The 27,999-nt window shown below is 33.5% G+C and overlaps 5 protein-coding genes across 9 annotated transcripts; 2 read left to right on the top strand and 3 right to left on the bottom strand.

Moving 5' to 3' along the window:
• The first annotated feature begins 6 nt into the window (after positions 1-6).
• Positions 7-5,872, top strand: LOC115706310 (heat stress transcription factor A-1e). 2 transcript variants are annotated; one of them, XM_030633910.2, is made up of 3 exons: positions 7-414; positions 3,642-4,930; positions 5,485-5,872. In XM_030633910.2, exons 1-2 carry the CDS (start codon positions 187-189, stop codon positions 4,890-4,892), a joined length of 1,479 nt encoding a protein of 492 aa, XP_030489770.1. In that variant the 5' UTR covers positions 7-186; the 3' UTR covers positions 4,893-4,930; positions 5,485-5,872. The 2 variants fall into 2 exon arrangements, with proteins under 2 accessions (XP_030489770.1, XP_060969439.1); XM_061113456.1 differs by having other exon boundaries at positions 8-414; positions 3,642-5,872.
• Positions 5,873-6,864: 992 nt separating this feature from the next.
• LOC115703593 (uncharacterized) lies at positions 6,865-9,358 on the top strand. The gene is made up of 4 exons (XM_030630824.2): positions 6,865-7,125; positions 7,222-8,097; positions 8,426-8,671; positions 9,162-9,358. The coding sequence occupies exons 2-4, from the start codon at positions 7,372-7,374 to the stop codon at positions 9,291-9,293; spliced, it is 1,104 nt and encodes a 367-aa protein (XP_030486684.1). The 5' UTR covers positions 6,865-7,125; positions 7,222-7,371; the 3' UTR covers positions 9,294-9,358.
• Positions 9,359-10,357: 999 nt separating this feature from the next.
• Positions 10,358-12,168, bottom strand: LOC115708245 (sm-like protein LSM2). The gene is made up of 3 exons (XM_030636465.2): positions 11,969-12,168; positions 11,727-11,885; positions 10,358-10,774 (listed from the first exon to the last, which is right to left on the bottom strand). Exons 1-3 carry the CDS (start codon positions 11,969-11,971, stop codon positions 10,655-10,657), a joined length of 282 nt encoding a protein of 93 aa, XP_030492325.1. The 5' UTR covers positions 11,972-12,168; the 3' UTR covers positions 10,358-10,654.
• Positions 12,169-14,954: 2,786 nt separating this feature from the next.
• Positions 14,955-21,549, bottom strand: LOC115706311 (ubiquitin carboxyl-terminal hydrolase 25). Of its 4 annotated transcripts, none has more exons than XM_030633912.2 (9): positions 20,964-21,549; positions 20,417-20,876; positions 20,219-20,294; positions 20,017-20,109; positions 18,433-18,519; positions 17,597-18,342; positions 16,564-16,695; positions 15,409-15,531; positions 14,955-15,303 (listed from the first exon to the last, which is right to left on the bottom strand). In XM_030633912.2, exons 1-8 carry the CDS (start codon positions 21,142-21,144, stop codon positions 15,426-15,428), a joined length of 1,881 nt encoding a protein of 626 aa, XP_030489772.2. In that variant the 5' UTR covers positions 21,145-21,549; the 3' UTR covers positions 14,955-15,303; positions 15,409-15,425. The 4 variants fall into 4 exon arrangements, with proteins under 4 accessions (XP_030489772.2, XP_030489777.2, XP_030489776.2 ...); XM_030633917.2 differs by having other exon boundaries at positions 14,955-15,300; XM_030633916.2 differs by having other exon boundaries at positions 15,413-15,531.
• A 1,441-nt stretch (positions 21,550-22,990) lies between these two features.
• Positions 22,991-27,844, bottom strand: LOC115708119 (probable sugar phosphate/phosphate translocator At3g14410). The gene is made up of 8 exons (XM_030636315.2): positions 27,522-27,844; positions 26,429-26,536; positions 26,307-26,341; positions 25,419-25,531; positions 25,028-25,289; positions 24,651-24,919; positions 23,554-23,733; positions 22,991-23,219 (listed from the first exon to the last, which is right to left on the bottom strand). Exons 1-7 carry the CDS (start codon positions 27,597-27,599, stop codon positions 23,585-23,587), a joined length of 1,014 nt encoding a protein of 337 aa, XP_030492175.1. The 5' UTR covers positions 27,600-27,844; the 3' UTR covers positions 22,991-23,219; positions 23,554-23,584.
• Between the last annotated feature and the right edge of the window lie 155 nt (positions 27,845-27,999).

Raw genomic sequence — 27,999 nt, 5'->3', positions numbered from 1 at the left:
ATAAAAGGAAAAAGTATAAAGCAAAATGGGTGTCACACTTTGGGGACACAGAGCATCGCCTTCCTTCTCTTCTCTCTCTCTCTGCACTTTCCTTTCCTCTTCCTAAAACCCTAATCCTGCTTCCTTTCTTTTCTCTCTCAATTCGGTTCCATTTTCGATCTTCTGTCACTGAGAATCTCTGCTCTAATGGCGGGAAGTCGTGATACTTCATCTATCAACAACTCGCCTCCTCCGCCATTTTTGAGCAAAACTTACGACATGGTGGACGACTCGTCCACGAATTCAATCGTCTCCTGGAGCAGTCAAAACAACAGCTTTGTCGTCTGGAACGAGCCTCAGTTCGCCAGGGATCTATTGCCCAAGTATTTCAAGCACAATAACTTCTCAAGCTTCGTCAGGCAGTTGAATACTTATGTGAGTATCGCTTCTTTTTTGTTTAAATCATGAGTTCAATTATATTTTCTTTTCTTTTATTTTCGACTCGACTGTGGCTTTCCGAGTTTTGTTTTTGTTTTTTGGGGGTATGTTTCCTTTGTAATCTTTGATTCATAGAGCTAGTTTGGGCTTTTGCGGTTGTTTTAGTGTAAGGATTTTCTGATCCGTGGGAGTGGATAGATTTTTGGTAACTTTTGTTTTTTCTCCTTTTGAGAAGTAAAAATTATAGGTCGGGACTGTAGGGGACATTTTTTAGTGAATTGTTTCTAGGATTAAGGTTATTGTGATTGGAGTTGAGATGATGTAATTGTGTAATAGAAAGTATATGTATATGGTCTGCCTTGGCGAATTGTTTCGAAAGCTTTTGATGATATTATTATCCGGTATTGACCTTTGGGTGTATGTTTTTGCATATCTTTGTCTCTCTGGTGCCAGCTATTACGGTTTTACCAAGCCAACTGCTTGATCATTTTACACATTGATCTGGTTTAAAAGTTTTGATTCTTGTTAAGAATATTTGCCATTGGAGGATTTATATTATTTGACTTGATACGGAATTTTATAATCAAGGTTGTCTCGACACTGACTCTTACAGAATCACAGATGACAGCTTTCAAGTAAGGATCCAGTTTTGCTAATTACTTAGTTCCATCATTAATTAAAAACTACCAAGACGCATTGTTGTGTTGCATGGGTGGTGTCTACACCACAGTCCAGAGGTTTGTTTCTTTCCTTTTTTTCTCACATCACTAGAACTTCAGTTTTATTCGTCTAGTTAAGTGTCTCAGTGAGTGTGGTGCAAAAACTCTGGAGTTGGATTACTAAGCAGCTTGAATTTGCAAGAACAACAAGTGATTTATTTTGCCCGATTTAAGGCCAGGAGTACGGAAGTTCTGGTGCAAGTTATTAATAAAACGTTGTGATTTTCAAGTGACTAAAGCTTGGGGTCTGCTATTCATTTTTACCTAAACAATTTTGGTTAATATAGTATATATTTTAATGAAGACGTTTTAATGAAATAATAGGCACCATATACTGTCAAACTGATATGACTTTATAGCTGGCTAATTATGTTAGTAGTTTGGTATGATATATTTTTTTTAGTCATTGATATCCTTTTATTTTTCTTATTAAATAATTGGGTTTGGATCGCATCATGAATCCAAGGCATGTCGTTAGACACTTAGTCATATCCTTTTGCTCAAGCCTCAATTTACTCCAAACCATGTTTATCTTGTTTCAGCTGTTTTGCCCTCTTTGCTATCAAAGCCCTTGAATTTTCACTTGTTTTGTTTTAAAATTCTTTAAGAGATATAATTATATATGCCTATAAATAAATTATGACATTAATTCATCAAACAAAAATTAGTATTGAAAAATGCAAAATAGTACAGGGTGACAAAAAAATCCATTTAATGGAAGCAAAAGAGAAAACACTAAATATACTGACCTAGCACTGATGGTTTAGGATATTCTGTCATTCAAGTGATGGGCTTGAGATACTCAATTTCGCACAATGTATACATTTATTGACAGACATATAATTCATAAATTTTTCATTCTAGTCTAATTTCTTTATGGAGGAGTGCTAGGGGTATATATGCAGTTGTATCTCTCTTGCTCTTTATTTTTTTAATTGTGGTGCGTAATAAGAGAAATTACGTTTTTAATTTTTTTGAGTACTGGGATGTAATCTAACCATAGTTATTGTGCTTCTCCAATTTTATGAAGTGAAAATGGTAGACTGATTCGAAGGTCTTCTATGCCCTTTTTGCTTAAGAAAGTTATAATATTATTTTTTCAGCGTTGTAACTTGTAATTAGTTAGATAGTGTTGGTATTAGTAGTCAGGATATGTAATATGTTGGCATTTTCAGTTGAAAGGTGTTATTCTTTCTATCTTCTGGCAGTGTATGGTCCTGCCTGTAAACTTAATTAATACAAACAAATGCACTTGGTGGGCGGAGGTAGTGTTGGCACATTTATCTCTTACTGGAATTTTTGTGAACTTTTGCTCTTTTACATGGAAGTAAGAAATGCAAGAACATTGTAATTAAGAGTTTCCTTTGTTACATTTAAGGGTGTTATGCTACTTATGGACCTTCATCTCTGACTATTGACATTTCTACGTTTTCTGTTTCTGTATTAGAATGCTGTATGACTATATGTTTCTTCACTTTTATCTGTAACTTAAACCTTTCATGATTATTCTCGTACATGTTTATTCTCACTCTGAGTGACATTTTTCCTTTTTTGTAAAGAGGATGTGATTAGTGTATTATTGAGACTTCGAATATATTTTTTGATAGTGAAGCTACCTTTTCTTAGCTCCAATCTTTGTAGCAGAACTCTATATTAAGCATATGTAGTTTAATCACTGTTTGCAGCTATAATTCCATGTGATTCTGACCATGCCAGCTGTATATTGATGGTTAGCTTCGTTGAATGTCAGTTATTGTTTTTTCTATTCTTGTGCCAGGTATAATTCCAGGCGAATACCCCCTTTGTTTTTTGGCGGGTGTCTTAGTACTAAATTTTAGCACAATATTTTATTGTTGCATTTTTTTGCTTAAGAAATGTTTTAGGTGGTGATCTCACTAACTGCAAAATATATGCCAACCATTGATTGCACTCGTCTCGGATAGCATCCAAAACCTTGTACTTGAATCTATATTCATGAGTTTTATATTAGAAGTTTAAATACAAACTTATGTAAGGTGTTTGAAATCTTTTAGTTTGTAAGTAACTTCTACATTAGGAGTTGTAAATAAAGCTAGTAGACTGATTGACCACAAGTCTTCATACTGGATACAAGGTGGTAGAGTGCTGGATTTTATGTTTTGGCACCTACCTACCTACCTGCAATTATTGTTTGTCACTGTCTGTGTTTCTTGTGCTTCAAAGAGTTAATCTTTACTTCAACTAGGAAATACACAAGAGAAAAAAAAATCTTATCAATTCATTTGGCTGCTAGTGGTTGGGTAGATAGTCATGATTGTGGTAATATTGTTGTGCTTGTTAACCTCCGGTAGGTCAAGTGGTCAAATTCATTATATCCTCTCATAAGGTCTAGGATTGGGTTCCTTCTAGTTACCTGCCTTTTGCTTTTATGTAATTGGTTGGTGGTAGTGTTTGTAATTTTTTTTTGCAGATTTCACCTGATTGTTTTTATGTAATTGGTTGACAGTAAATATTCATTGATTTCAGGGTTTTAAAAAGGTTGATCCAGACCGATGGGAATTTGCTAATGAGGGGTTTCTAAGAGGTCAAAAACATCTTTTGAAGAGTATCACCAGGAGGAAAACAACTCATCCACATCAACAAGCGCAAGCTCCGAGCTCTCAGGTTGGAGCATGCGTAGAACTTGGAAATTTTGGGCTGGAGGAGGAAGTTGAAAGACTTAAGCGAGACAAAAATGTTCTTATGCAGGAACTTGTTAGGTTGAGGCAGCAACAGCAAACTACAGATCACCAATTGCAAAATGTGGGTCAACGGGTTCAGGTGATGGAGCAGCGTCAACAGCAAATGATGTCATTCCTCGCAAAGGCTATGCATAGACCTGGTTTGTTGGCCCAGCTAGTACAGCAGCAAAATGAAAGTAACAGGCACATCACTGTAGGCAATAAGAAAAGGAGACTTCCAAGACAAGAAGAAGAAAACTCAGCTAGTGAGCATTTGATTTATTCTCCTGATGGACAAATTGTGAAGTACCAGCCTTCAATGAACGAGGCGGCAAAAGCAATGCTCCGGCAGATTTTGAAGATGAACACATCTCCTAGACGGGAGCCCTCGATGAACAACCCTGATGCTTTCCTGATTGACAATGTTCCTTCTTCCAATGCATTAGATAGTGGGAGTACTGATACCTATAGTAGGATTTCTGAAGTAACCCTTTCAGAGGTTCCACAAACTTCTGCACAATCAGACCCTGGATTTCTTGTTATTTCTTCTTCTAAACCCCCTTCCGAGATTATAACTTCACCTCTTGTGGGTAGCAGTTCTGTGAAGGCAGCTCAATTGCAAGAAGTTAATGTGCAGAGTTGTCACAAAGACGAAACTTTGCCTGATTTCATTCCAATGATAGAAACTCAGCTGCAAAGCACTGAAGATCTCTCTGATGTGAATTTGGTGAACTCTGGAACTACTAATGCAGAAGGCGGAGATATGTCAGTAGTTTTGGATGGCTCAATGCATGTAGAAAGTGATGACTTTTCTCCCAATTCTCATGATGGAGTTCCCAAGCTCCCAGGAATCAATGATATTTTCTGGGAGCAATTTTTTACAGGAAGCCCACTCACTGGCGATGTGGACGAAATTAATGCAAGTTCTGTAGATTGTGAAATGACACAGGATGAGGACTTCTTATTAGGGAAGGAGAATGGATGGGATCATACACAACATATGAATAATCTCACCGAAGGAATGGGGCTGTTGGCATCGGAATGCAGAAGGAATTGACTCTTACCTTCTCAATTGTATATACTTGCCATCTAGAGGTAAAATTACGAAGCACCCCAATTATTATATGAATGCTAACCATAAACATCAATTTCAGAGGGCCTTTCTTCCTCTTAGGCCATGGATTTATTTATTGTCCTTGTACCTTGAGCCTGTCTTTGTTTTTTTGTCTTTAAAATTATTTAATACAAATCTATGTCAATTAAGTTTACAAAAATATGTATAGTTAAATTTGGCTAATGTTCTTTTAGCTCCGACAGATTTCAAATTTGTTCAAGGTTCCCTTTGCATGTGCTACTTTCTCATCTTTTATCGAAGGCACCTAATAGCACATATTTTGTTACCATGTGATATGATATGACACGAGGAAAAGACTTATTTTGTTAGCTGATAATTATTGCATGGAAGCCTTTGGCCTTGGTGCTTTGATATCCACAACACGTAGTTCGATCTAGAGATGTTTGTTTGTGGTCCATCCATGTATTGTATTGCATTTGTATTTTGGGATGGTAATGATTGATTGAATTGTTGTAATTGTGAAAAGCATAATACTATCTAGTACCAATTTTGTACATTTAAATGGTTCTTGCAGAGATTGATATTGAGCTGTGCTGCCTGAGCATGCAACCTTTTGTTCAAAGAGAATACCAAGTCATCTATCGATTTTGAAGAATAATAGTTCTCCTTTGTGCATCTCTCTCTATTACTTGTATCCCCTTTTCCCCTCTTATGCAAAGCACTTGTTATAAGGATGTGAAGCTTATTATTACTGTGAAATATGCAAATCTGTCTTCTTTTTCCCTAATAAATAAAAAAAGCTGGAATATCTGGCCTAAGTTGTGCTTTACATCTAGTATTTATATGGAATGTTTTGTAGGGAAGGAAGGTTTGTTGTAATAAATGTTTTTGACCATTGTCAAGTGTGATTTGGAATTAGGATCACGTTTGACAAGGAAAACCTCATATAGACTTTTGCTAAACATACGATTTTGTCTTTCAACTTACACACTAGTCAAAATGACACACATCTAAAAGAATTTTACTCAAGACATAATACTCATCTTTTTCGATTGTTTGTAGTTTGTTGAAATTATTACATCATCAATATATCAACTGGTAATTTCGTTTACAAGTCAGTTAAAAATAAATATACGATTTTGTGTTAGTTTAAACAACTTAGTCTTGAAATAAAATCGAGCAATAGATATGATTATCAATTTATCACGCAACTACGAGATGATTTGTATGAAAATAACATGGTATGGTAAATAGTTAGCAAAATTAGGCACAATAATAAAATATTTCAAAATAATTAAGTACCTACATAATTGCGGATACGGCAAGTAAGTAGTAACTAATCAGTAATCGTGTGGCTTGGTGGCAAGTAAAATTAGTAAGAAAATATTGATGTGGTCTGAATATGAGAAGTAAACACAAAATCTAATTTCTCACACTTCTAAATTTAATAATTTTATTTTTGAAAGGTCTATTGAGATGTATATTATTTTACAAAAGTTGAATAAATTGTTGAAAAAGAAAAATGTAAAAACGAACATATAGTGCTTAACACTTTCTAAATGTCGTTTGGGTGGAAGTAATGGAAAAGAATAAAATAAAAAAAAAATACAATTTTTATTTTATTTTAAAGTATTGAAATGTCATTTTTATTATAATTATGTTTTTACTCTTTCTAACCAAACACTATTTAATAGAGTGTGTTTGTTATATGAGTTTGAGTTAGAAAAAGTAGGGTTAGAGAAAATAGTCTTAAATGAAATATGTAATTCAAGTGTTGGAGAGAATTAAGATTACTACTATTTTAATTTAAAAATTAAAATACACTTAGAAGTACAAACCTTTAATCATTAAAATTTAATTTAATTTGACATTTTCATTCCTATCAAACTAAATCTCATATCAAACGAGTTATTATAGTGGTATTAGGTGCCTCTAAAAATAACTTTTTGGGGGGCATTTGCTGCCCAACCCAACCATCTTCGCTGCCTTGTGGCCGCGCTTCATTTTTGGCCGTGTCTTCATTTTTACAGAAGGAAAGGAGTAATAATATGTGTCAAAATATATTAAAAGTGATGGATAAATTTTTTCAATCCAAGTTTTAAAAACCTCTGTAAAACACTCTAACACATGTCAAAAAAGACTTGACTAGAGCAGAGTTTGGCCGAGAATGATAACAAATTTAAAGGAATTAGAATTTGTTTCTGTTTCTAGGCATGTGAGTTGGAATTCCCTTTAGCGTTTTACAAAGCTTTATATTGTTTAAAATTATTTTAGAGGGATATGTGATTATTCACTGTGATTTCATTTTCAGTTTTATGTTCTCAGAAGGGTGTCAATCTTGAGTTTATGGGTAAAAAAGTGGAGCTGGGTTGAGCTTATCTTCTTCAAGGATGGGAATTAGAAGAAAAATTTAGATACTTTTCTTATTTTTAATATTCCTAGCAATAGTATTAGTATAGCCATGAAACTAAGTTTCTCATACAATTTTGTGGCCCCAAAATTCTCGGTGTTGATGAAACCCAGTCTTATTCGTAATTTTCACAAAACTGTTTGCTGTTTTTCTCTAAAATCATCACCACCCACCACGCCAAAACCCCAAACTCCACTCTTTCTAAGGCCACCTATACACTCTGCTACCTTGTCTGACCTGCAAAAATGGCACCAATGGGCCAAAAGTCTTGCTTCCTCTGTGGGAACTGCATTTGTGGATTTAGATAATGGTCCGGACTCCAGCCTTTTGTGCAGAGAGCTCAAGTGGCTTATGGAAGATGCCACTGAAGAAAGGTTAATAGCTTCCCAAATTCATAGTGAAAACTTTCAGACAAGTGTTGGGTTAAGGGTGAGCCTGGAAGACCTTTACAGACTATGGAAGCAGAGGATTGAAGAAAGGAGGCCTTTCCAGTACATTGTTGGATGTGAGCATTGGAGGGACTTGGTGTTGTGCGTTGAAGATGGAGTTTTGATTCCGAGGCCTGAGACTGAAAAGATTGTTGATTTGGTGGGTGATGTAGTTTCAGGTAATGAAGGATTGAGAGAGGGATTGTGGGTTGATTTGGGGACTGGAAGTGGTGCCATTGCTGTTGGAATTGGGAATATTTTGAAGGGTTGGGGAAGAGTCATTGCTACAGACATGAGCCCTTTAGCACTAGCTGTGGCTGCTTTTAATGTGCAGAGGTATGATTTGCAGGTTAGTTTTCTGCTAGATTGATTATTTTTCCATGAGCATTCAAGTACAGATTTCCATTCAGTGCCTCTCAGGTTTTTCATCATTTTCAGTGAAATATAGATTAAAACATTGTTATTTGTTAGTGTGTTGGTATGTTTATACATGCTGCTCTTTCCCTTTTCCATCAAACTTTAATCCTTTCTTGTCATCTTTTGATGTTGCAAACATATAATGAGTTAGTTAAGAATAAATACTCTAAACATAAGTATTATAGGCTTCAAATTATGAACGCATTTCATTGTTCTTTGATACTTGTACATGATCCACCTAACTTTAACGTGGCAATCAGGATGTTATTGAATTAAGACAAGGATCTTGGTTTGAACCATTGAAGGATGTGGAAGGAGAGCTTGCAGGTATTATAAGCAATCCACCATACATTCCAAGTAGCCATATTTCTGGGCTACAAGCTGAAGTTGGTAGGCATGAGCCAAGAACTGCACTGGATGGTGGTATTAGTGGCATGGATGATCTCTTACATCTCTGCAATGGGGCTGCCTCTATGTTAAAACCTGGTGGATTTTTTGCTTTTGAGGTATTTAATCTCCATTTATAAAAATAACACCTTAAGTTCTGCCAAAGTCAAATGCCTAACATACCTATATTAGCTGCATATTATCTTTTGTTAAAAATTTATTTTTAACTTCACATATTTTTTCTTTTCATATAATTATAGAATAGGTATGTCAATCATGTTCCATCTTCCTTATATATAGTACATTCAGTTGTGAAACTGAACAATGAACATGTTCAACAGTAAAAGTAATTAAGCAATGGTTATGTAGCTGATTATTCTATGTTTTTGTTATATAAATCAATATTGTACATGAAGATTTCTTGGCAGATTGCCTTGTTATGATAATTTTCAATTCTGTAGCCTGGTATTGCATTGTTGAGCTCTTTATATTCCCTTAACACAGAAAAAGGCAAGCATAAATAAATGAATATAGGAAGCATAAGCATAAATAAATGAATATAGGAAGCATAGCTACATATTAAGTATTTACCTTGCTTTGTGTTTGCAGACAAATGGTGAGGAGCAATGCAAATACCTTGTTGAGTACATGGCAAATGAAGCTGGAGAGAGTTTTTGTAGTGTAAAGATAGTCCCAGACTTTGCTGGAATTCATAGATTTGTAACTGGATTTCATAAATGATTAATTTTTTCTTTGAATACCAAAGAAAGAAGTATGCGCGTCATGGGATGCTTGATTTCAGTCCATTTTTGCTTAAATGATTAACAAGTGATTTCTTTATCTTACAAGAATGAATCCATGTGAACTTGCACCGGAAATAGTCGAATTTTAAAACCAAGTCAGTTTATCAGAGTTGGTTAAAGGAATAAGCTACCAAGATTTGATGCAAGTTGAGCTCGTTAGTCTCGTTACTAGTAATAATTGTCCATTGGAGTTGAAAGAGAAGAAATGTAAAGTGCTAAATGTGCTTTTTCTAAACGGTCATCTGGTTAAAGATCGCCAAGTTGAAATTCTTCCTGTTATACAGGTGCATTAATAAGTATGGAAACAAGGATTAAGGATCATTGCCTTTGAAGAGCTTGTATTGGATAGAGAAAAAAAAAGTGAGAATGGATTTGCCAACAATTTTCCAAATACCATTTTTGACATTCTAGTTAGTGCCAGTATAAGTAGGTACAAGGTAGGAGACTTATGGATTAACGTGAGCCTTGTGTGAATCCTCTACTATAATATAATACTTAGGCTAATTAGCAATTTTTCCCTTCCGAACTTTGACATGTACTAAATCATGCCCCCTGAACTTTTTTGGCCGTTAAAAAATCCCCCCGAACTATTAAGATTGTTAAATTTAAAGACTTTTATCTAATTTTAGTAAAAAAATTCTAACATGATGGATGAAAGTTCAGGGGCATGATTTAATACATATAAAAATTTGAAGAGCATGATTTGTTAAATATCAAAATCTGAGGAGCATGATTTAGTACTTAAAACAGTAAAATTGAATGAAATTAGACAAAAGTCCTTAAATTTAACAATCTCAATAGTTCAAGGGAAATTTTCAACGGCAAAAAAAATTCAAGGAGCATGATTTAGTATATGTCAAAGTTCGGGGAAAAAAATTACTAATTAGCCTAATACTTAATACTGGACTACAATAATTTGATGCAACATACACATAAAGCAATGGTCTAGCAACCACCATAAAGCAATGGTCTTAAATCTAACTTCCAAAAAAAAAAGAATAATAGAGAGGTAAAAAAGTGAGTCATATTGATCAATTGGTGATGCGATCACCGTACACGTGACAGAGCATCAAAACTGCAATGACACATTCCCAGTTATGAAGTAGGGTAGGAAGCAGTCAAAAAGGAAGAACCACTCTGGTCATCAAGGTAGTTACTCACAGTTAAATACAAGAAATGATTGAGATAAAAATAACATATATATCGAGAAGTTCTAGTTTTTGAGTTCAATTTTCCAAAAATATGCTTAACCCTACAAAGGTCTGACAAACAGAGTCTAAACTGAATTATCATTGAGGTTTAGCCGCCTCGTGCTTCCCTTCTGGTGGCATCATGAAGTAATTCGACATCAACTCCTTCAGGGGGTAGTTGAACATATCTCACAACTGAACCTCTAATGAAACAATTCCTCACCGAAAGCTGAAACCATAAATAAAAATAGTCTGTTAAATTGGAAAGGTACACTGCCACCATACATAAGAGAATTCAATTCAGATGTAAGATCATTATAAAGGTTATTGCAACCAAACTTTTTACAATCCAGAAATGCGTAAAACAACGAAAGATAGAATAAAAATATTAGTAGAACCAAAGTTACCATGCTAGCTAATCTACTTAGATAATTAAGCCCAAAATTCTTGTGAAACTATATTGCTACAGAATAATGCATAGCAAAACACTATGCAAGTCTTTACATGACTGAAAAGCTACTAACAAAATATCTAAACCATATTAGACTAAGCTAGATTCATATTTTACGTGAGCTACATTATAAAATAAACAAATTGAAAAAAAAGAAGCTTTTTTTCTAAAAGAAAACTATGAATCATAAGTTCTTTTCTCCCTGCCTCGCACCGCTGATAGTCAGACACTTGATTTTTTAGGGACTTGAAGGCCTAGTCTATCTAAATGAACCCAAGAATTACACTTTCTCTAGTATAGTATAAGACAATGTCAACAAAATACAGTTTTCATTACACATCAAAGTGCCCATGGACACTATAATTTGTGATGCAATACAACTAAGAAAAAATGGAATAACCCTGCAATGATTTAATAAGATAAACCACTCAAGAGAGCATAGCAAAATATACACTTGCATAAAACACATTCAAAACCAAAGGTGTGTTGGTAATTAATATCTCATTTCTGAGTCTATATCTAAGTTCAAGGAAGCTCAATATTTCTCCACAGGGAGCTAGCTAAAGCAAGCTTTCGGGAGCAGAAACATTAAATTTTCACGTTATTGTTTATCAAAGTCAAGGTGAGAGCAGTCAAAAGGGTATGACTTGACAGTTTATTCGTTAGGAAAGGCACAAAGAACGCAAAACCCTAAACCCTAAAATTCAGAAGAAGAAAAGAAAATAAATACCATGTGAGGGTACTTGTCTTGATCGACAACCCTAGTGTTCTCGAGCTTGATGTTAAGGTACTGATCGACTGAGTGAAGAGTTCCTTTAATGGCGAGATCGTTCTTGAGCTCCACAGTGACTTCTCTACCCACCAACTCCTTAAAGTAGGAGAAGAACAACTGAAAAAAAAAAACAATCAAAAATCAAAAACCAAAAGTTGCAGACTTTGAGAGAAAATCAGAAAAGAAAAAAGTGAGAGTACCATATTTGTAATTGATATTAGGGATTGGTGATTTGGTTTGGAGGGAAATTAGGAATAAAAGAGAAAAAGAAAAGAAGGTCTCGTCTCGTCCTCCTCCTCACTCAGTCCTGACCTCAAATCTGCCTCTCTCTCTCTCTCCTCTTTTTCACTCGAGCGAATTGCGTAAGCCTAATCACTCGTAAGCTGAGATTCTACTTTTTTTTTTTTTCACTATTATTTACACTTTATTATATATATCAAATCGAAAATAAATAATAATATATTTTTTTTTAAATGTCGATTTTAGTTCAGTTTAAGTTTAAGGGCTAGTTTGAAAAAAATTTAGTTGGTAAATTATATTTTTTAGGGGAATTCTACAATGCACTCTTTCAAAATGGATATATTGATATATCCTTATCTGTTTTAGCACTTGAAATAATTTTTAGTCAAATTTTTTCTCGTGGCATATACATTATAGTTATTTAAGATATCCTGCAAAATTTTAAACAATTTGGAAAAGTTTAACACGCCGAAAAATACGTTCAAACAGTGTGTTGCATGCATGACTATTTTATTTTATACACATGTAAAATAGACTGTTTGAACATTATTTTCTATATTGTAAATTATTCTGAATTTCTCAAAATTTTGTAGATTACCTTTATAAATAGCTATAACGTACATGAATATGAAAAAAAATTAGACTAAAAAATTCTTCTAAATGCTGAAACAAGTCAAGGGTGCATCAGTACATCTTTTTTAAGGGAGTGCATTGTAGAATCACCCTAAATTTTAAAATACTCTGAGTTATTAAGACCTATTATAAAGATAATAATTATCTAGTTTATTATATTCATAAATATGTAAAAATTCATTTTATCCAATATTTTATTAAAATAAAATATAAATTATTTTCTTAAAAAATAAGAGATTTAATAATTATTCATTTTAAATATTTTATTTTATTTTATTTTTTTTTTTGAAGGAAAATGGTAACTTTATTAATAAGAAGATTCAACCATTACAATAGAAAGAAAAGCAGGAGGAACATCATCCTCACTAAAAATACGATCTGGATACAAACAAGAGCTACGAGCAAGACAATGTGCAGCTTTGTTTACAGAACGTTTAACAAAATTAATTGAGACTAACGGCAACTCGGCCAAAAGAGAACGACAAACCGCCACCTGAAGGCCAAAAGGAGAAGGTATCTCCACCGTACTTTGTAATATATAATAAATAAGTAAATATAGTTTTAGTACAAAAAAAAAATTAGTATAGTCTTTCAATATTTTCTAAAAATTAGGTTGGAACAGTTCTAGTTTTATAATTTCTCAAAAAAAAAAAATTGAAAAACTATTACTTACACATTTTTATTACAGCTTTTTAAAAAGTAATTTTTAGCTTGTTCAAAAGCTGTATTAAACGGGCCCTAAAAATAATTGAAATGTTATTAGTCATTGCCAAAATAAATTATAAATCATACTCATTTATTATGAATTTGGTAAATTTATCATTGAAAAGTATATTTAATTTTTAAGAAATTCCAAAGATGGTTTGAAAAACTAATAGATAATTAGAATGGAATCTAATTCAGTGTAATTATAAAATTTGGGGTATGTATTTAAGAATAAATAGCGGCATAAGTACCTAAAGTTTTAAGTTTTATGTTTTTAAGCGTCATAAACCCAATGTTTATTTTTAGCAGCATAAGTACTCAATATTTGTAAAACTGTAATTTTCTTTCAGTTTTGTCAATACAAAATTTATTAAAAGAACATTTGGAAGTAACTGACACTACATATTCCTATCTAGACCTAATGATCAAGAATTTAGGCCTTATATGTGCCCAGCTTAAAACAATAATAGAGTCTGTACTGACAAAATTAGAGAAAAATTACAGTTTATAAACATTGGGTACTTATGCCGCTAAAAATAAATATTGGGTTTATGCTACTTACAAACATAAAACTTTAGGTACTTTTGTCGCTAATTACCCTTTATTTAACTACGAGAAGCCAACTCACATTCCCTAACAAAATGATTATATAAATATATAGATTGGAGATTTGACATATATTACTATTTTGGATAATTAATGTTATTTTTTATGCACAATTCAGTAACTTACAATTGGTTATCGATATTTTATAAAAATAATTACATTGAGAAATGTTAAAAAGTACCCATAATGCCTAGCAAGTGTAATCTCGCTATTGATATAATTTAATATCAAATCTCACTTATTTTAATTCAATAAAAATTATAAAGAACTGCTAAGTTGCTAACTAATTATAAGACGTCATCTCATAAAAGTGTTAAGTACTTTGGTGTCCCATACCAACTCTTAATTATATTGAATTATATGAGATCTAATACTATAAGAATATAATGCCTTAAAAAGTACTAAAGACTATTGATATCTTTTAATATTTTTTAATATTTTTTTCTTTTGTATGTAATTATTAATTACTCATTTATAGAACACGAAAATAAAAATTATATGTAATTATTACTTGACTTCAAAATTCAATATAATCAATAGGATGTGAAATTAATATAACATTTTCTTTTACTTTATTCAGCCCCGAAAAAAAAAAAAACACTTTCTTTTACCATGTATTTTGGTTGTGATTTTATTACGAATGGCCAATAATTATCAGCAAATCCAACTCCATATCAGTAATAATGATTTTATTTATATTTACTTATACTAAACAAAATTTTAAAAATAAGATCATTCATGAAATAAGATATTACTTACCGTAACAAGTGGTGTAAATTTTACCGATTACATTGAGTAAGAATTACAGGATCCATTAGATTTTGAACATTTCTTTATTCTTATGAATTTGGACTATTTTAACATAAACAATAAATTATATCATCATAAAAAAACATACGGATTCAGGAGACCGGGGCCAGTTTTCTAGTAAAGTAAGCTCAATTTAGCATACATATATTTAATATTTTTTCAAATTTTCAATAATAACTACGGCCATCCATATTGAAGAAAAAGAAATTTGGTAATATATCCACAAAATTTTAGATTGTAGGCTAAGAATAAGATATAATAAATGCCAAAAAGAAGATATATCGTACATAATGAATTAAATTCCTGACTCACATCCTCTGCCATTACATACTGCACAGCCTCAAAGGAGAATAACAAAAATCTTTGGAAACAGCTTTCCATCTCGATCTGATTTGACAAGGCCAAGCAACTAAAGGCTTTCTTTGCCTCCTCTTCTAAAAGAGTTCATTATCCCAAACTTACCATATAACCCCCCCACTCTACATTATACACCAAAGCCTCTCCCAGGCTCAAGAAATTGATGTCAGCACTCTGCACCCTGCTGCATATAAATAAACAAATGTCATCATGTCATTCGCCTCGGCATTCCACTTAAGATAATCATGGTTTACAACATAGTAAATTCAGAGTTAAACAAAAAACCTACCTACCTCTGCCTACTAGTCATTTTTCTTGGCTAAACAATTGGAGGCGTTTGATGAGATCTTCTTTCAAAGACTCTGGTATTTGTGAAAGAAACTTGGATTTCGCATCCACAATCAACAGCTTCCTGAGTTATGACAGTGCACAAATGGATTAGACTTTGTTGATCAATACAAAGAATAGATCGAAAACTAAATCCAACCTCAGTGACAGATTTCACAGTTCAAATCTGAGACATTTGCTAAAAATTATAACTAGATGTCAAAGTACTTGAATACTTTTGAGCTAAGTATCCAATGATGAAAATTATTAATTATTGGCATACAACGTGATTTTGCAGCATATATTTGCAATTTGTAAATAGAACGACTGATTCAGCTTCTTCTTCTCTATTTTCTCTCTCCCATATATAGCAAGTAAAATCTATGACGGACAAAATGTACTGTCACATTGGGCTATATGCAGCCTCTAGACCAAATCAAAAACTAAAACAAATAAAATTTAAGAAAGGAGCAATAAAAGGTGCATTACGACACACAAGCTTGACCTTAAATCCCCAAATTCTATGAATCTGTTATGATACACAAAGGGGTCAAGTACAAATATCTCTACCAACTGTGTCAAAATAGCACAGCGAGTTATTTCTTTCACGGGAAATTTTCTGTAATACAAAGTTTTTCATCCTCCCAAAACAGTTTCTAATGTGCCTCCCAAAACAGTTAGAAGCGCAATAAATATAAATTTCTAAGAAACGTTTAAAAAACAAAAAATTGTATTACCTTTCACATTTTGAGCAATTATAAAATAAAAAAAGATATTTACAACTAATAAGAAATACCACAACAAAATTCATGACCTGTATCAATGTTACATGAGTATTTATCAAACAGCCCACACCGCATAAACCGCTCGCATTGTACCATACCACATAAAATATGCGGTTTGAAATACTTTGCGGTACAGTTGTGTTTTGCATTTTTGCCAAACCGGGCGGTGCGATGTGGTTTGCAATTTTGAATTTAATTGCGGCTTAAACCACACAACACTGCACTAATATAAAAAATACCAAAATTTTAAATCTATGTGCAACTACTACATAATTGATAAACACTAACCAAGTTTGTATGTAAATAGGAAACAACAAGAAGCTAAACTATACCTTAACTCATTGTCAGTTAATGAAGTTGTTCCAGCTTCTTTTGTACGTAACCTCTTCTCTGAACTCATGAAACTATAAACTTTCTCGGACCAACCGCATGATCGCAAAACTGAAGAAGCTTCTTTCGCAAGGCTGATGAAATTGATGGGGTAAAAGGTGTTAAATAAGCAAACGAACACAAGTAAACCAATTGTTTAAAATGCTTTAGACAGAAAAACGGGAGTAAAAAAGCCAATTGTTTTCAATGCTACAGAACAGAAAAGGTCCACACGCATTCATCAAAGGGATTTACTCAATAGACATAGTAATCATCATGAAACTGCATCTTGACTCTTCTCAGAACATGTCACAAGACATGATGTATTACCAAAAACCAACGTAAACGAATCACAAATTCTGCAGAAAATACTACATACATATAACAGAAAGAACCACTAAAACACACACAACAAAAAAGATTTCCAGAATGAAGCAGCAACAGCAATGGACTAAGCACCTTAACCAAATTACTTTGAATTGATAAATAATTATGGCATGAATGGGACCAATAGTTCTCCATTAACTAGAAATTATTCAATCTATAATGTTATTCCCTCCTTTTACAAACATCAGCAACGTCTCAAGTTTAGAAGACAAACATGATAAAATCATGATCCAAGAAAATAAGAGCAAAACGACTTATATTTTGATAGCAAACTCGTCTAACTCATACTTGCCTAAAAATCATCAATTAGAAAAGTTAGATTTTATTCACAGATTTAATGTAGTTTATGTCTAAAAATAGAAAATGACATAATAATTTTTTTAAAAGATAATATTAATGAAGGAAAGATGCCTTATAAATTGTTTTTTTACCCCTCAAGGATGATCAGTGAAATGATTGATGCTTGATCTTTTAAGTGACGTGAGTATAAATTAGAAAGAAAAGCATCTTTCACAGTAGTATTTAGTGTGAGTATTTGAGCAAGAAAAAACCAGTTAAGGAAGCCAGTTCAAGAGTCAGAAACATTTCAGTGAAGGGGTGTATACTTACACTACTTTCAAATCTTCAACTTTCTTCCGAGATTGAGCATCCTTTGCTAATAAAATGCAAGAATCCTCCCCATATTTTCTTTTGGAACTAGGCACCTTAGCACCACCATTAACCAAACCCTGGTGATCTGGTCTTGTTTTTAACTCGTCTCTTGTAACATTCTCACTAATCTCCAGCTCTTTAGTATGAGGATTACCACATACTTCTGTGCAAACAGATGCTAAGCCATCTTTACTGGCAATGCCATTAGCTTTCCCATTGCTGTTTAAACCATTTTTATTTAATGATATTGACTTAGCCTTCTCTACTTTCTCCAAACAAATGGTCTTTTTTGCATCCCCATTACTTCCCATAGACCCATTCTTGGAAATTTTCCCATTACTGATTAAAGAGGGTCCTTTGGAAATAGAACTTCCATTAATGTTGAACTTAATATGTGGGCTGGAACCCACTTTATCAGCCTTAGAAACAGCTAACATATCCATTCGAGAAGATTCTTCACATGTCTTTGCATGCATTCCCTTGAGAGGAATAGCTGACTTCAGACTTTTAGATGCTTCGTGACCATTGCAGTCTTGGGATTTTACCCCATTCAAAACAGTGTCAGCAAGGGAAGAGCTAACAGATTCTGATCTTTGGCTGGTACGAGAAAAGAAGAGAACATAAACCTTTTCTGACAGCACCTCTTGAACAGTGGAAAGTGATACATATGAATCATTGCAACAATACCACCGACCCATTGCATCCTACAAAAGTTAGGAGAACAAGGGACAAAGTATGGTGAGCTGACATGCTTTCTCCATACATATTTACAAATTCAAAAGAGCATTATATACCTTAATATATGCATAATAATGTCCAGACTCAGGTGAAAAGCCTGAATGAACAATAGTACCGAAAAGCTTATACTCAGGTCGTGGATCCTGCACATGAGAAGAGAAAAAATAATTCAGTTCAAGTAGACAAAACAAATCTACAAAAATTACTGACTAAAACAAAACAAAACAAAACACCAATGTCACAGAACTATAGTCCAAATACAGAGATTTGAAAAACAAAATGTTCTTACAACAATACAGACAAATAAAATGAAGTCTGAAATTTAAAACGACAAATGCTATTCATACATCCAATACGTATTTTTTTTATTATAAAATAGGGATTGAAAGCCCTTACCCCTTCCAAACACACTCACACACCCAACCATTTGAGCTAGCTTCAAGCAGCCTATTCCTACATCCAACTGATACACAATCCTTCCTTAAATAAACTTTTTTATCTCATTACTTGCAAAGAATCTCATCATACAGAAAAACATTTTATAATGTTACTTGTTCGGAGATATGCTATCCTGTTAGCCTGGTGTACTTCAGATGTTTTTGTGCTAATTGATTCCTCCCACAACATTATGACACTATTAGTAGAGCAGAGAGTTCCAACACAAGATTCATAAGATTCGGTATCAGTCATATTTTGCTGTGAAATTTAACTTTATTATGTAAATTGCTGTGGAGATTTTCCTTGGAGTAACAATCCCTAGGACATAAAGTTCATAAGTTGTAGCAGTTTGCATTCTAAGGAAGTTGTGTATGGGTCACTCTCACTTATAAAATCTATGCTTACACATCTCTTCTTTCTATGGTAGCTTTGATGGCCTAGGTTGATTGAAAGTATATAAAGAGTCTGATTTTTAGAAGGATTACTGAATAAGGGGAGGAGCTTTTGAAGAATCAATGTGATAATTTCCAGAATTTCAGAAGCTCATATCATAATAGACCTATTGCTTTATTCAAGCTCATGAGCACAGAAAGGTTTGCAGCAGCAGGGGCAGCGGTGGAAGTTTCTTTTCCATTGTCAGGATATAGATGACTGAGAAATAGGGTATCGGATTGAAGTACTCTACTTGAATCAGCAAGAAACTGCAGTATGCATAATAGAGGAGTTCTGTTGCAGGTCTTTTGTGCATTTCTTAACCACAAATGGTAATTAGCATAGCTTCCAGCTATGTTATTTACTTTGAAAACAAAAGCACCCAGGTTTAGCCTTTAAGTGTTCAACTGGATGCGGGGTTTGGAAGATTACAAACATAAAGTAATGCAGGAAAGGAAAAAAAAGGCCATCCGACGAACTGCTTCCAAGTAAAGATTATTTTAAGTGGCTGGTTGCCTCCATCTAATATTAACTAAGCGTAGAGCGGCTGCTGCCTTAGTAATATCAAAGGATTATGGTATGATAAACAATTCAGTAATATGTCATATTATATTCCCGATAACTTTTCTACTTTCAATTCACAATTACGAAACTTATATCCTGACAGACTTGCATGGAGTTACTGACCTAGTTCAATGTGATATTATAAATCATATAACCACAATTCTAAAATAAAAACCCAGGTTCATTGAATCTACAACTTAACATACCTGGCTTGCTTTACACATGAAGCTTGAAAGCACCAAAACATCTTCAAATGCAATGGACTTATCAATCTTCCCACCAAAAATGCCCTCAAATCTCTAAAAACGAAAAACAAAATGTGAAACCAATGAGGTAAATTTACAAACCGCAACAATAAAAATAGCATCATTAAGAAAAACATAATAGTCCAAAAAACCATATGTCCACCTTGAGTTGGATGACAAGAATATTTGGGGCTTGACGAATTGACATTTGCTTCCTTGCTGGTACCAATTTCTTGCAACTATACATACAAGCATAACATCCTCGATCAGAAAATAAGCCCCACAAAAGTATAAATGGAAGAATGTAAATATACATAAGTGCGTATATATATATGCATAGTAATACAGGTACAAACCGTACCTCTCGCATCTGTATTTATTGTTACCATCCAAAATCTCAGGCTGAAAGAACCTTTGCAAGGCATCTTTGAGAGAATTACTATGCAGAACATCAAGGCTAATATCCATTATCTCATCAACCTTATTGGACTCAGTGCCACAGGAAATGCACTTCACCTGGCTCTGCAAGGCACCCCCAAATATCTCCTTCACAACCGAAGAACCACCGCTGCCACTACCACCGATCCGCCGCAGCTTTTTGAGGCGGAGGCATGTATTGTGACAGGCGTCAATGACATAGCGGAGAAACTCATGAGCGTCTTCCTGGCGGCCGCCGCGGAAGTGCTCCGAAAAAATCCGAAGACAGTTCTGAATCTTCATGGGCGCATCGAGGGAGAGATCGACGCTCAAAGACCTAACTATCCGCTTCTCTATAATGCAAAAAGGGCAGTCGCGTTTCCGGTCGGCGTCCTTTGAATCACCTGAGTAAAAATTACACCAACAAATCAAGAATCAGCAATGGAAGAAATTAAAATTAAACCTAGGGCACCCAAAAAAAAAAAACTTACAGAGAGAAGAATGCTGTTTGCGGAGGCAGAAATTGGCAAGAGGAGGCGTATAGGTGAGACACTGGAGAACGCTATTGAGGTAGCAAGAATTACCGAGGTTCTTTAACCCTAATGGAGGACCGGTCTTGCGTTTCTGACTCAGTAAACTCGGCTGCCAACTCATTTGCAATTGCAGGCCCATCAACGATGACCTCCCGTTGATAGCGATGCCGCATCGCACGCCGTCGTTTTGATGCTTCCACTCCCTGACCGCCACGACAGCCACCGCCGCCACCACCTCAATCGCATGACGCGCCCCCACTTCCCCTCTTTTCCTTTCCCTTTCTCTTTTTTCTTCCCTCTCTGCTTCTCTTACTCTTACTATTATTTAGCGCCTTCTTTCTTCGTACCCACGGCCAAAAAATACAAATTTGTTAAAAATAATAATAAAAAGAAAAATAGATGATTGAGAAATAAGTTTGCCTCTCTCTATTTCTCTCTTCAGGCTTCCAGGAATTGGGATTATTTAGATTTTTAATAACCCTTTTAATAATATTGATATTATTATTACACAATTTGCAGAGGGTTCCGTTTAGGTTTATTATTGAAGATGAAGCCTACACTGTAAAAATATATAATATAAAAAATAGGGTACGAAATTTATTTTAGATGCATATAAAATAAAATATTATTTTAATTTTATTTTCAATGTGTTTAATTTTTTTAAAATTGAAAATATTTTAAATAACAATAATATGAACTTGAGAATTTAAAAAGTAAATATAAATAAAATACTGATTGAACTGTGTTAAATTTTGTTAAAATTTTTAAAATTTTATTAAATATCTTAAATAATTATATTCATGAGAAAAAATTTATATAAAAAATTATTTTAAATACCAAAATTAATAAAAATGTATTGGTGCATGTTAATAAGATGAGATGAAAGAAGAATAGAAATAATACCAAATCCCAAATCTCCTTTCCTTTTCTTCTTTGCTAGATTTGGTGACGATTCACTCAATTTTTTTTATTCATTTCTTTTTTTTTTCTTGTTATAAATCCCCTATTGGGAATGTATACCGTGTTGTTTTATCATAATGACATTTATTTATTTATTTTATGGGAAAAGATGAACATCTTTTTAGAAGATTTGTTCTTTTGTAATTTTTAGTACAAAAAAATCTCTAAAATTTTAAATTTGAAGAAATAATAAATAGAAAATATGGATTTAATAATAATAAAAAAAACAATCTTTGATGTTACTCTCATAAATTCAAAGTGACTACTTAAATGTTGTGTCCCCCATTAAGTCAAATCATTACCTTATCTAATCTCAATTCTAGATAATTTGTTCACTAACAACTTATCTGTCCTTCCAACATAACTACTTATTTAAAGATGATATAGCCGTACAAATAACCATAGTTGAGTGGGTCAATACTAAAAAATAGTTATTTACTCTTTCAAAGTTAATTATATTTTGTAACTGAGGTTGAGAGGCTTTATTTGGTCGTTGGGAAAATGCCAAATGATCTAGTTTGGTACCGGAAGTTGTAAGAAAGTGGTACTGTTGGCTATGTTTAGTCTTGATCAATGTGTGGCAACTCCACATAGTACTATCAATCCCATGAATGGTATTCTGGGCAATATTCCTGATAATATTTTCATTGTAAGTGTAACTGTCACTTTACACTACTATGTACGACAAGTTGCAGCTTAAACATAACAAAAAAATTGGAAATGACACAACACATGGATTGGCTAGGATCGTTATTCTTAAATTGCTGACACGTCAAGCATTTTGATTTATTATCAATTCTGAGTCTAACTTTAAAAGAGGACTTTATAATATTTAGAGACTATAAAACAATGAAAAAGAATTTCAAAATTCTTATTTTGTCAGAACATTAAAATGAATCACATGTGCTACAGAGTCACACTTTGCAATAGTAATTTGCTAAAAATGATCAATTTGTTTGTGACATGGCTGCCGACCAAGTTGAAGTTCAGACCTTACAACTCTCAATATACAAGTTACCAACAAGTTCTGGGAAAAAGCTTAAAAAAATTTATTGATTCAAAATTTTCTGACAAAGTAATTAGTACATGATGACTGTGATCCGATATATTGCTTTACAAATAAATTATCAATGAATGGAAGTGCATTGGCTTATGAAAATTAATTTTTGTGTCAAATTAAAAAACTTCATATCTTTACACTTCGATCTGTTTCTGATCCTTGCCACAGCAACAACGGCCCATGGTAAGAGCAGACTGCAACCATCAATTAAAACACATAAATGCTCGCTAAATTAAATTTTAACAGCACCCTGTACCCACATATTATCAGATGAAAATGTAAACAAAATATTTCTTTTATTTTTTGCAATGCATAGTAGAGAACTCGAAGTTGTGACTTGTACGACAAAATCACATCACATGTCATATATCCTGACTATTTGAGCTACCCCTTTAACTTTGTAACATAAAAGCAGATATAGCAAAAGTTCATTGGATTGTTCTACGATGCCTGGAGTTATTTGGATGGAAACAGATCTTAATAGAATAAAAACATGTACTTTGTGAGAATGGATTTTGTTAGACATACCTAAACTTGAAAGACTGCTCCTAATGTAGTGCTACTTGTTGGGATCCAAGTATGTGGTCAGTGGTACAGACTCAGCAGCATTTTCTGTATCATCAGTTGTGCGTCCAGTAGCTTCAGTGCCACGTCCAGTAGCTTCTTTTTTTAGCTTGCTGTTGTTATATGCTGCTACGCCTGCTATGGCTGCATTAAGAATATCAATAATGAATATCTTGTTACAGTACCATTCTAGCACACATCAATCTTGGTTTCAAAATATCATGGATCAACTGCATCTGCCTGAATTGAGTTCAAAATACAGTCTATGTAGTCAAACCACCAACATAATTACCCTCTAACTCTAAGGAGACTGCTAGTTTTGCCAACAGATGTGCAGAACCATTAGAAATTATAGGACAGTGTTGGAAAGAGATATCAACAAAATCACTCCACAATAAAATGATATCACTAACAAAGCAACCTAAGTAGGATAAAGTCAAATTTTTATCTAACAAAGCAATGATATCACTAGAGTTTCTTTTGACAAAGCATATAATTGTCTATAAGCTTATTTCTAAGGATTGATGAACAAGATCAGAAAAGGCTGGAGGGGACAAGGGAAGGAAATATAAGTGAAAAAAATTGTCAAGCTACTGAAGAATCTAATGCTTCATTTCTTCAAAATCAGAAAACAATTTAGACATATGAGAATGTGCGTGTTTGAAAATAATGTGGGCATTAGAGAAGGGTTGAAGGAAAATAGATATAACTCTTCTAGTTGTTCCTGTTGTAAGCCAACTTAACTGGTTAAGCAATAGATGAGAATATAACTATCTAAAATAAACAATTGAAACTAGGTGGATCTTGAGAGGTCACCCTGTTAGTTGGTGCAGGACATAATTACAGTCAAGTCTTACTTGTAATCCAAGTTTATCCAATTTTCCCGAGAAAGAAAGGCAACCAAAAAAAGAAGAAAAACAAGAGATTTAGGCCAATAATGGTGAGCAGACAAACATACTAAAATAGACCTGAATTCAATATTCTTTCAAAGGCTTTTCATAGGATTCAATGGCGTGATTCAAGTAACAAAAGATAGAAAGAATGAGTTGTCATTTACGTACCAATGGCATAACCCAAGAGATTTATCAATGTCAGCTTTGTATCAGCAAATAAAAGGGCAGACAATAAGACAACAACCCAATCCTTGACAACTCCAGCCACTCGAATGGTCAAAGCACTTGTATGCGTAATCACTAGGAAAACTGATAAGTTGAGGGCAAAAGTACACAGAGAATTGAGTGCTAACACCAAGGGTGGAAAATTCCATGTGCCGCTAGCATCCATCTTTGGTTTTTCAAGAAAAATCCAAGGAATGAATAGGCAAAGAGCACTACATAGCAGAACAATTTAGTCCACAACAGGCATATGTATTTACAGGTAGAAAGTAAATCATCCAGAAATGTGATTAGATACAAGCAGAAGAACAAAATGATATTACCTGAAAGGACTGACATAGTACATGACAGATACGGGGTTTAACTTAAGTCCCTTTCTTTTAACAAAAATCTCCATGAAAATAAGCCTTAAAGCTTCTCCAACAACTCCTCCCATCTGGTAAACTACTCCCACCCAGTTAATATGTATTTCACCAATTGAAGCCACTAGAACACCAAGACTTATCACTGACATGATCAATAGCATTCTGCAGCTCATCACCTCAAGTCCTGCCGCTACTCCAAGAATAAATACAGCTACTGGCACTGGATAGAGGTAAATATGTCATATATCTTGTTATAAATATAACAAATAGTACTATATTCAGAGCTTTTACTTTTGACAAACATTATTCAGAACTTTTAATTTCTGCTAAAAAGAATATCAAAACTTACTGATTGCCTTCAGCATTTGTGCAAAAGCAACAGAAATATAAAGATATGCAGTGTTCCCAAGCCAAAGAGTCATTGCAAACATTGCACCAATTGGCACAACTGATGTTGCATAGCTATACATAAAAACTTTGGTCAGGAATTGAATGCTAATAAATATTATCAAGAAATAAGTTAAACATTGGCATGCTTGATTGCATCAATGATAACAAAAATTACAGAAAAATAAAATATATTAAAATGACTATTTCTTCACCAGCCAACACAATTATTAAAATAACAGTAGCAGTGGAAAATGTTTAAGTATTTGTAAGCAAATTTAAGCCCCCAAAAAACACCTTCTATTGCTCAAGAGAAAATTTGAAGAATTTTTAGTCTTCTTTTGCAAGAAACTTGTTTCCCTATACGTTGAGGTAACACAATTCGTTTTTTCATTCTTATTATAACTTTTATTTATAAAGGTAATTCTACTTCCTAAAGAGTGATGTGCAATAGAATGAAGTAGGATAGTCTACATATGACTTGCTAGGAACAAATAATTTAAAATTTCTACAGATCCACATATTAGTATGCCTAATTTACTGAAGAAGTCTCGTAAGTACTAATTAAATCATTTAATTTGCGGACACCAAATCTCTTGCTAGGTCAAAGCATAATGAACATTTGTCATAAAAGTAATCGAGAATCATCGATAATTTTTCTTGAGCAATACCAACTAAATTTTCCTAACTAATACTCACTATAAGCTCATCTTTTTTTTTTTTTATAATGTTTCGCTAAAGTATAGCCAAATACCATTAAGAAAGAAAAAAGAAAAAGAAAACCAATAAATGGACAAGGACAACAAATACAAATAATAGATAAGAGGAAAGCTATCTCCCCATCACTTACACTTCCGGAGTCATTCCTTCTTCAATCTTTATAATCTGTGAGGTATGGTAGATGAAGATTAACAGTTGCATTGTAAAGATTTGACTCATAGATGAATATAACAAATTAACTCAACTGAATACCTTAAAAACTTTGGTGACTATAAAACATAAGACTGAAGAGAAAACCATGTGAAGAAGAGTCAACCCAAGAGGATACGGAAAGTTTATTTCCTTAGAAGATAAAACCCACTGCATTTCAAAATTAAATGATGAAAAGGGAACTATATCAGGCCTGTGATTACGAAAACAAATAAAACGAGATGGAAATAAAATCATCGATAACAACGATAATGAATTAGTCATAACTCAAAAATTAAACGGATGGCAGTGTAGTACTGTCCAAATGCTAACAAGATGAGGTTGTTACTTTATTGCAGTCTTACCCCTAGAATACACTTAATATATTCCAAGATTAAGAATTTAAGATGCATACTACACTTCAAATTCTCATACTACTCCAATTTCAGTGTAGAAATTCCAACAATAGAAAATTTCATAGGGTGAAGGTTTCCTCTAGCAATGAAAGGTGAAAATAAAACAAACAGTAGGAAAAACAAAAATATTTCTATTCTTTCTACTATCACAACACAAGGGGAGGGGGAGATTTGCAAAATGGTTCTTGATGCAAGACAACATACGTGTAGAATTTTCATATTTTGGTACAAAACATATATCTAATTTTTAAGGTACTCTATCTAACAGCAGGAATTGCATTATGAAGATTCAACTTTTTGTGCTTAATTTTTCCATTCAGTTTTGAACACTTATTGAAAGCTCCCAAGTAAAGCCAATAATTGTTTTCATTGAAAATCAAATTAATCAGCAACACTGTACTCATATGAGCCAGAAGTGGGCTTGTGGTCATCACCCAATGCAGTATGCCTTCAACAGCAAAAACCCTTTCATCCCTATAAATTGGCTCTTGCTAAGCATATGGAAGAATAAAAAGTCAAAACAACACTTCAAAAACGACTCCCACATTAAGATTCTTCTCCTCTCAACTTTCCAAAAGTGCAAAGACAAGAAACTCAAAGACACAAAAATTAGTGAATAGAACAGAAATTCGTGGCCATTTTGTGAACAAACAGACAAAATCAAATCCCAACGGTTTAAGAAAAAGCGAAATGGCAAGAGTGTAGATCTAACTAAGAGAGAAAGAAAAAGTGGTGAGTACCTTGTTGAAAAAGATTTGACCACTGGAGAGGCCGATATAGAGGAGAAGATAGGCATAGGTCCGCAGTTGATCCGCCATTGGAGGGAATTTGAGAATTCAAGGAAGGAGAAGGGTAGTATAGTCGGTGGTGATATGTACGGCATAAAGCGTATGTTAGCTAAGTCAAGCTACTTTTTCTACTGTGGTCTTCTCAGGACAAGGCGTAGCCTCAACGGCAAAGTAGGGGTAAAATGGGCATAGAAAAATGAGTCGGAGAACTCTAGTACAGTATTAGGTCCTAAACTCGTTGACAAATGTTTAAGCACGGCTTTATGGGTGTCATTCCCAACCTCTTTCATTTTATTTACCTTCTGCTTTTTTTTTTTTTTTTGAAATAATAAATCTTAATAAAATCTAAAACTTATTTGTTAAAAAAAAATCTAAAACTAATTCACTCACCATAACAATTTAGATCTTCATTAAAAGCCTTAAAATCTAA

The sequence above is a fragment of the Cannabis sativa genome, chromosome 1 (genome assembly GCF_029168945.1).
Source record: "Cannabis sativa cultivar Pink pepper isolate KNU-18-1 chromosome 1, ASM2916894v1, whole genome shotgun sequence".
NCBI lineage: Eukaryota > Viridiplantae > Streptophyta > Magnoliopsida > Rosales > Cannabaceae > Cannabis > Cannabis sativa.
Note: the sequence above shows the minus strand (reverse complement) of the source record. Positions and strands in the feature narration are given on the sequence as shown.

What these genes read in the sequence shown, in the direction of transcription:
- LOC115706310 (XM_030633910.2), top strand. Translation starts at nt 187, where the DNA reads ATGGCGGGAAGTCGTGATACTTCATCTATCAACAACTCGCCTCCTCCG. An exon ending in TCAGGCAGTTGAATACTTAT is followed by an intron (nt 415 to 3,641) that starts GTGAGTATCGCT and finishes CATTGATTTCAG; the next exon opens with GGTTTTAAAAAGGTTGATCC.
- LOC115703593 (XM_030630824.2), top strand. Translation starts at nt 7,372, where the DNA reads ATGAAACTAAGTTTCTCATACAATTTTGTGGCCCCAAAATTCTCGGTG. An exon ending in TGCAGAGGTATGATTTGCAG is followed by an intron (nt 8,098 to 8,425) that starts GTTAGTTTTCTG and finishes CGTGGCAATCAG; the next exon opens with GATGTTATTGAATTAAGACA. An exon ending in GTGGATTTTTTGCTTTTGAG is followed by an intron (nt 8,672 to 9,161) that starts GTATTTAATCTC and finishes TTGTGTTTGCAG; the next exon opens with ACAAATGGTGAGGAGCAATG.
- LOC115708245 (XM_030636465.2), bottom strand. An exon ending in AAGACAAGTACCCTCACATG is followed by an intron (nt 10,775 to 11,726) that starts GTATTTATTTTC and finishes TTATGGTTTCAG; the next exon opens with CTTTCGGTGAGGAATTGTTT.
- LOC115706311 (XM_030633912.2), bottom strand. Translation starts at nt 21,144, where the DNA reads ATGGGCCTGCAATTGCAAATGAGTTGGCAGCCGAGTTTACTGAGTCAG. An exon ending in AATAAATACAGATGCGAGAG is followed by an intron (nt 20,295 to 20,416) that starts GTACGGTTTGTA and finishes TTGTATGTATAG; the next exon opens with TTGCAAGAAATTGGTACCAG. An exon ending in GTTGAAGATTTGAAAGTAGT is followed by an intron (nt 16,696 to 17,596) that starts GTAAGTATACAC and finishes CAATTTCATCAG; the next exon opens with CCTTGCGAAAGAAGCTTCTT.
- LOC115708119 (XM_030636315.2), bottom strand. Translation starts at nt 27,599, where the DNA reads ATGGCGGATCAACTGCGGACCTATGCCTATCTTCTCCTCTATATCGGC. An exon ending in TAGTCACCAAAGTTTTTAAG is followed by an intron (nt 26,342 to 26,428) that starts GTATTCAGTTGA and finishes CATACCTCACAG; the next exon opens with ATTATAAAGATTGAAGAAGG. An exon ending in ACAAATGCTGAAGGCAATCA is followed by an intron (nt 25,290 to 25,418) that starts GTAAGTTTTGAT and finishes ACCTCTATCCAG; the next exon opens with TGCCAGTAGCTGTATTTATT.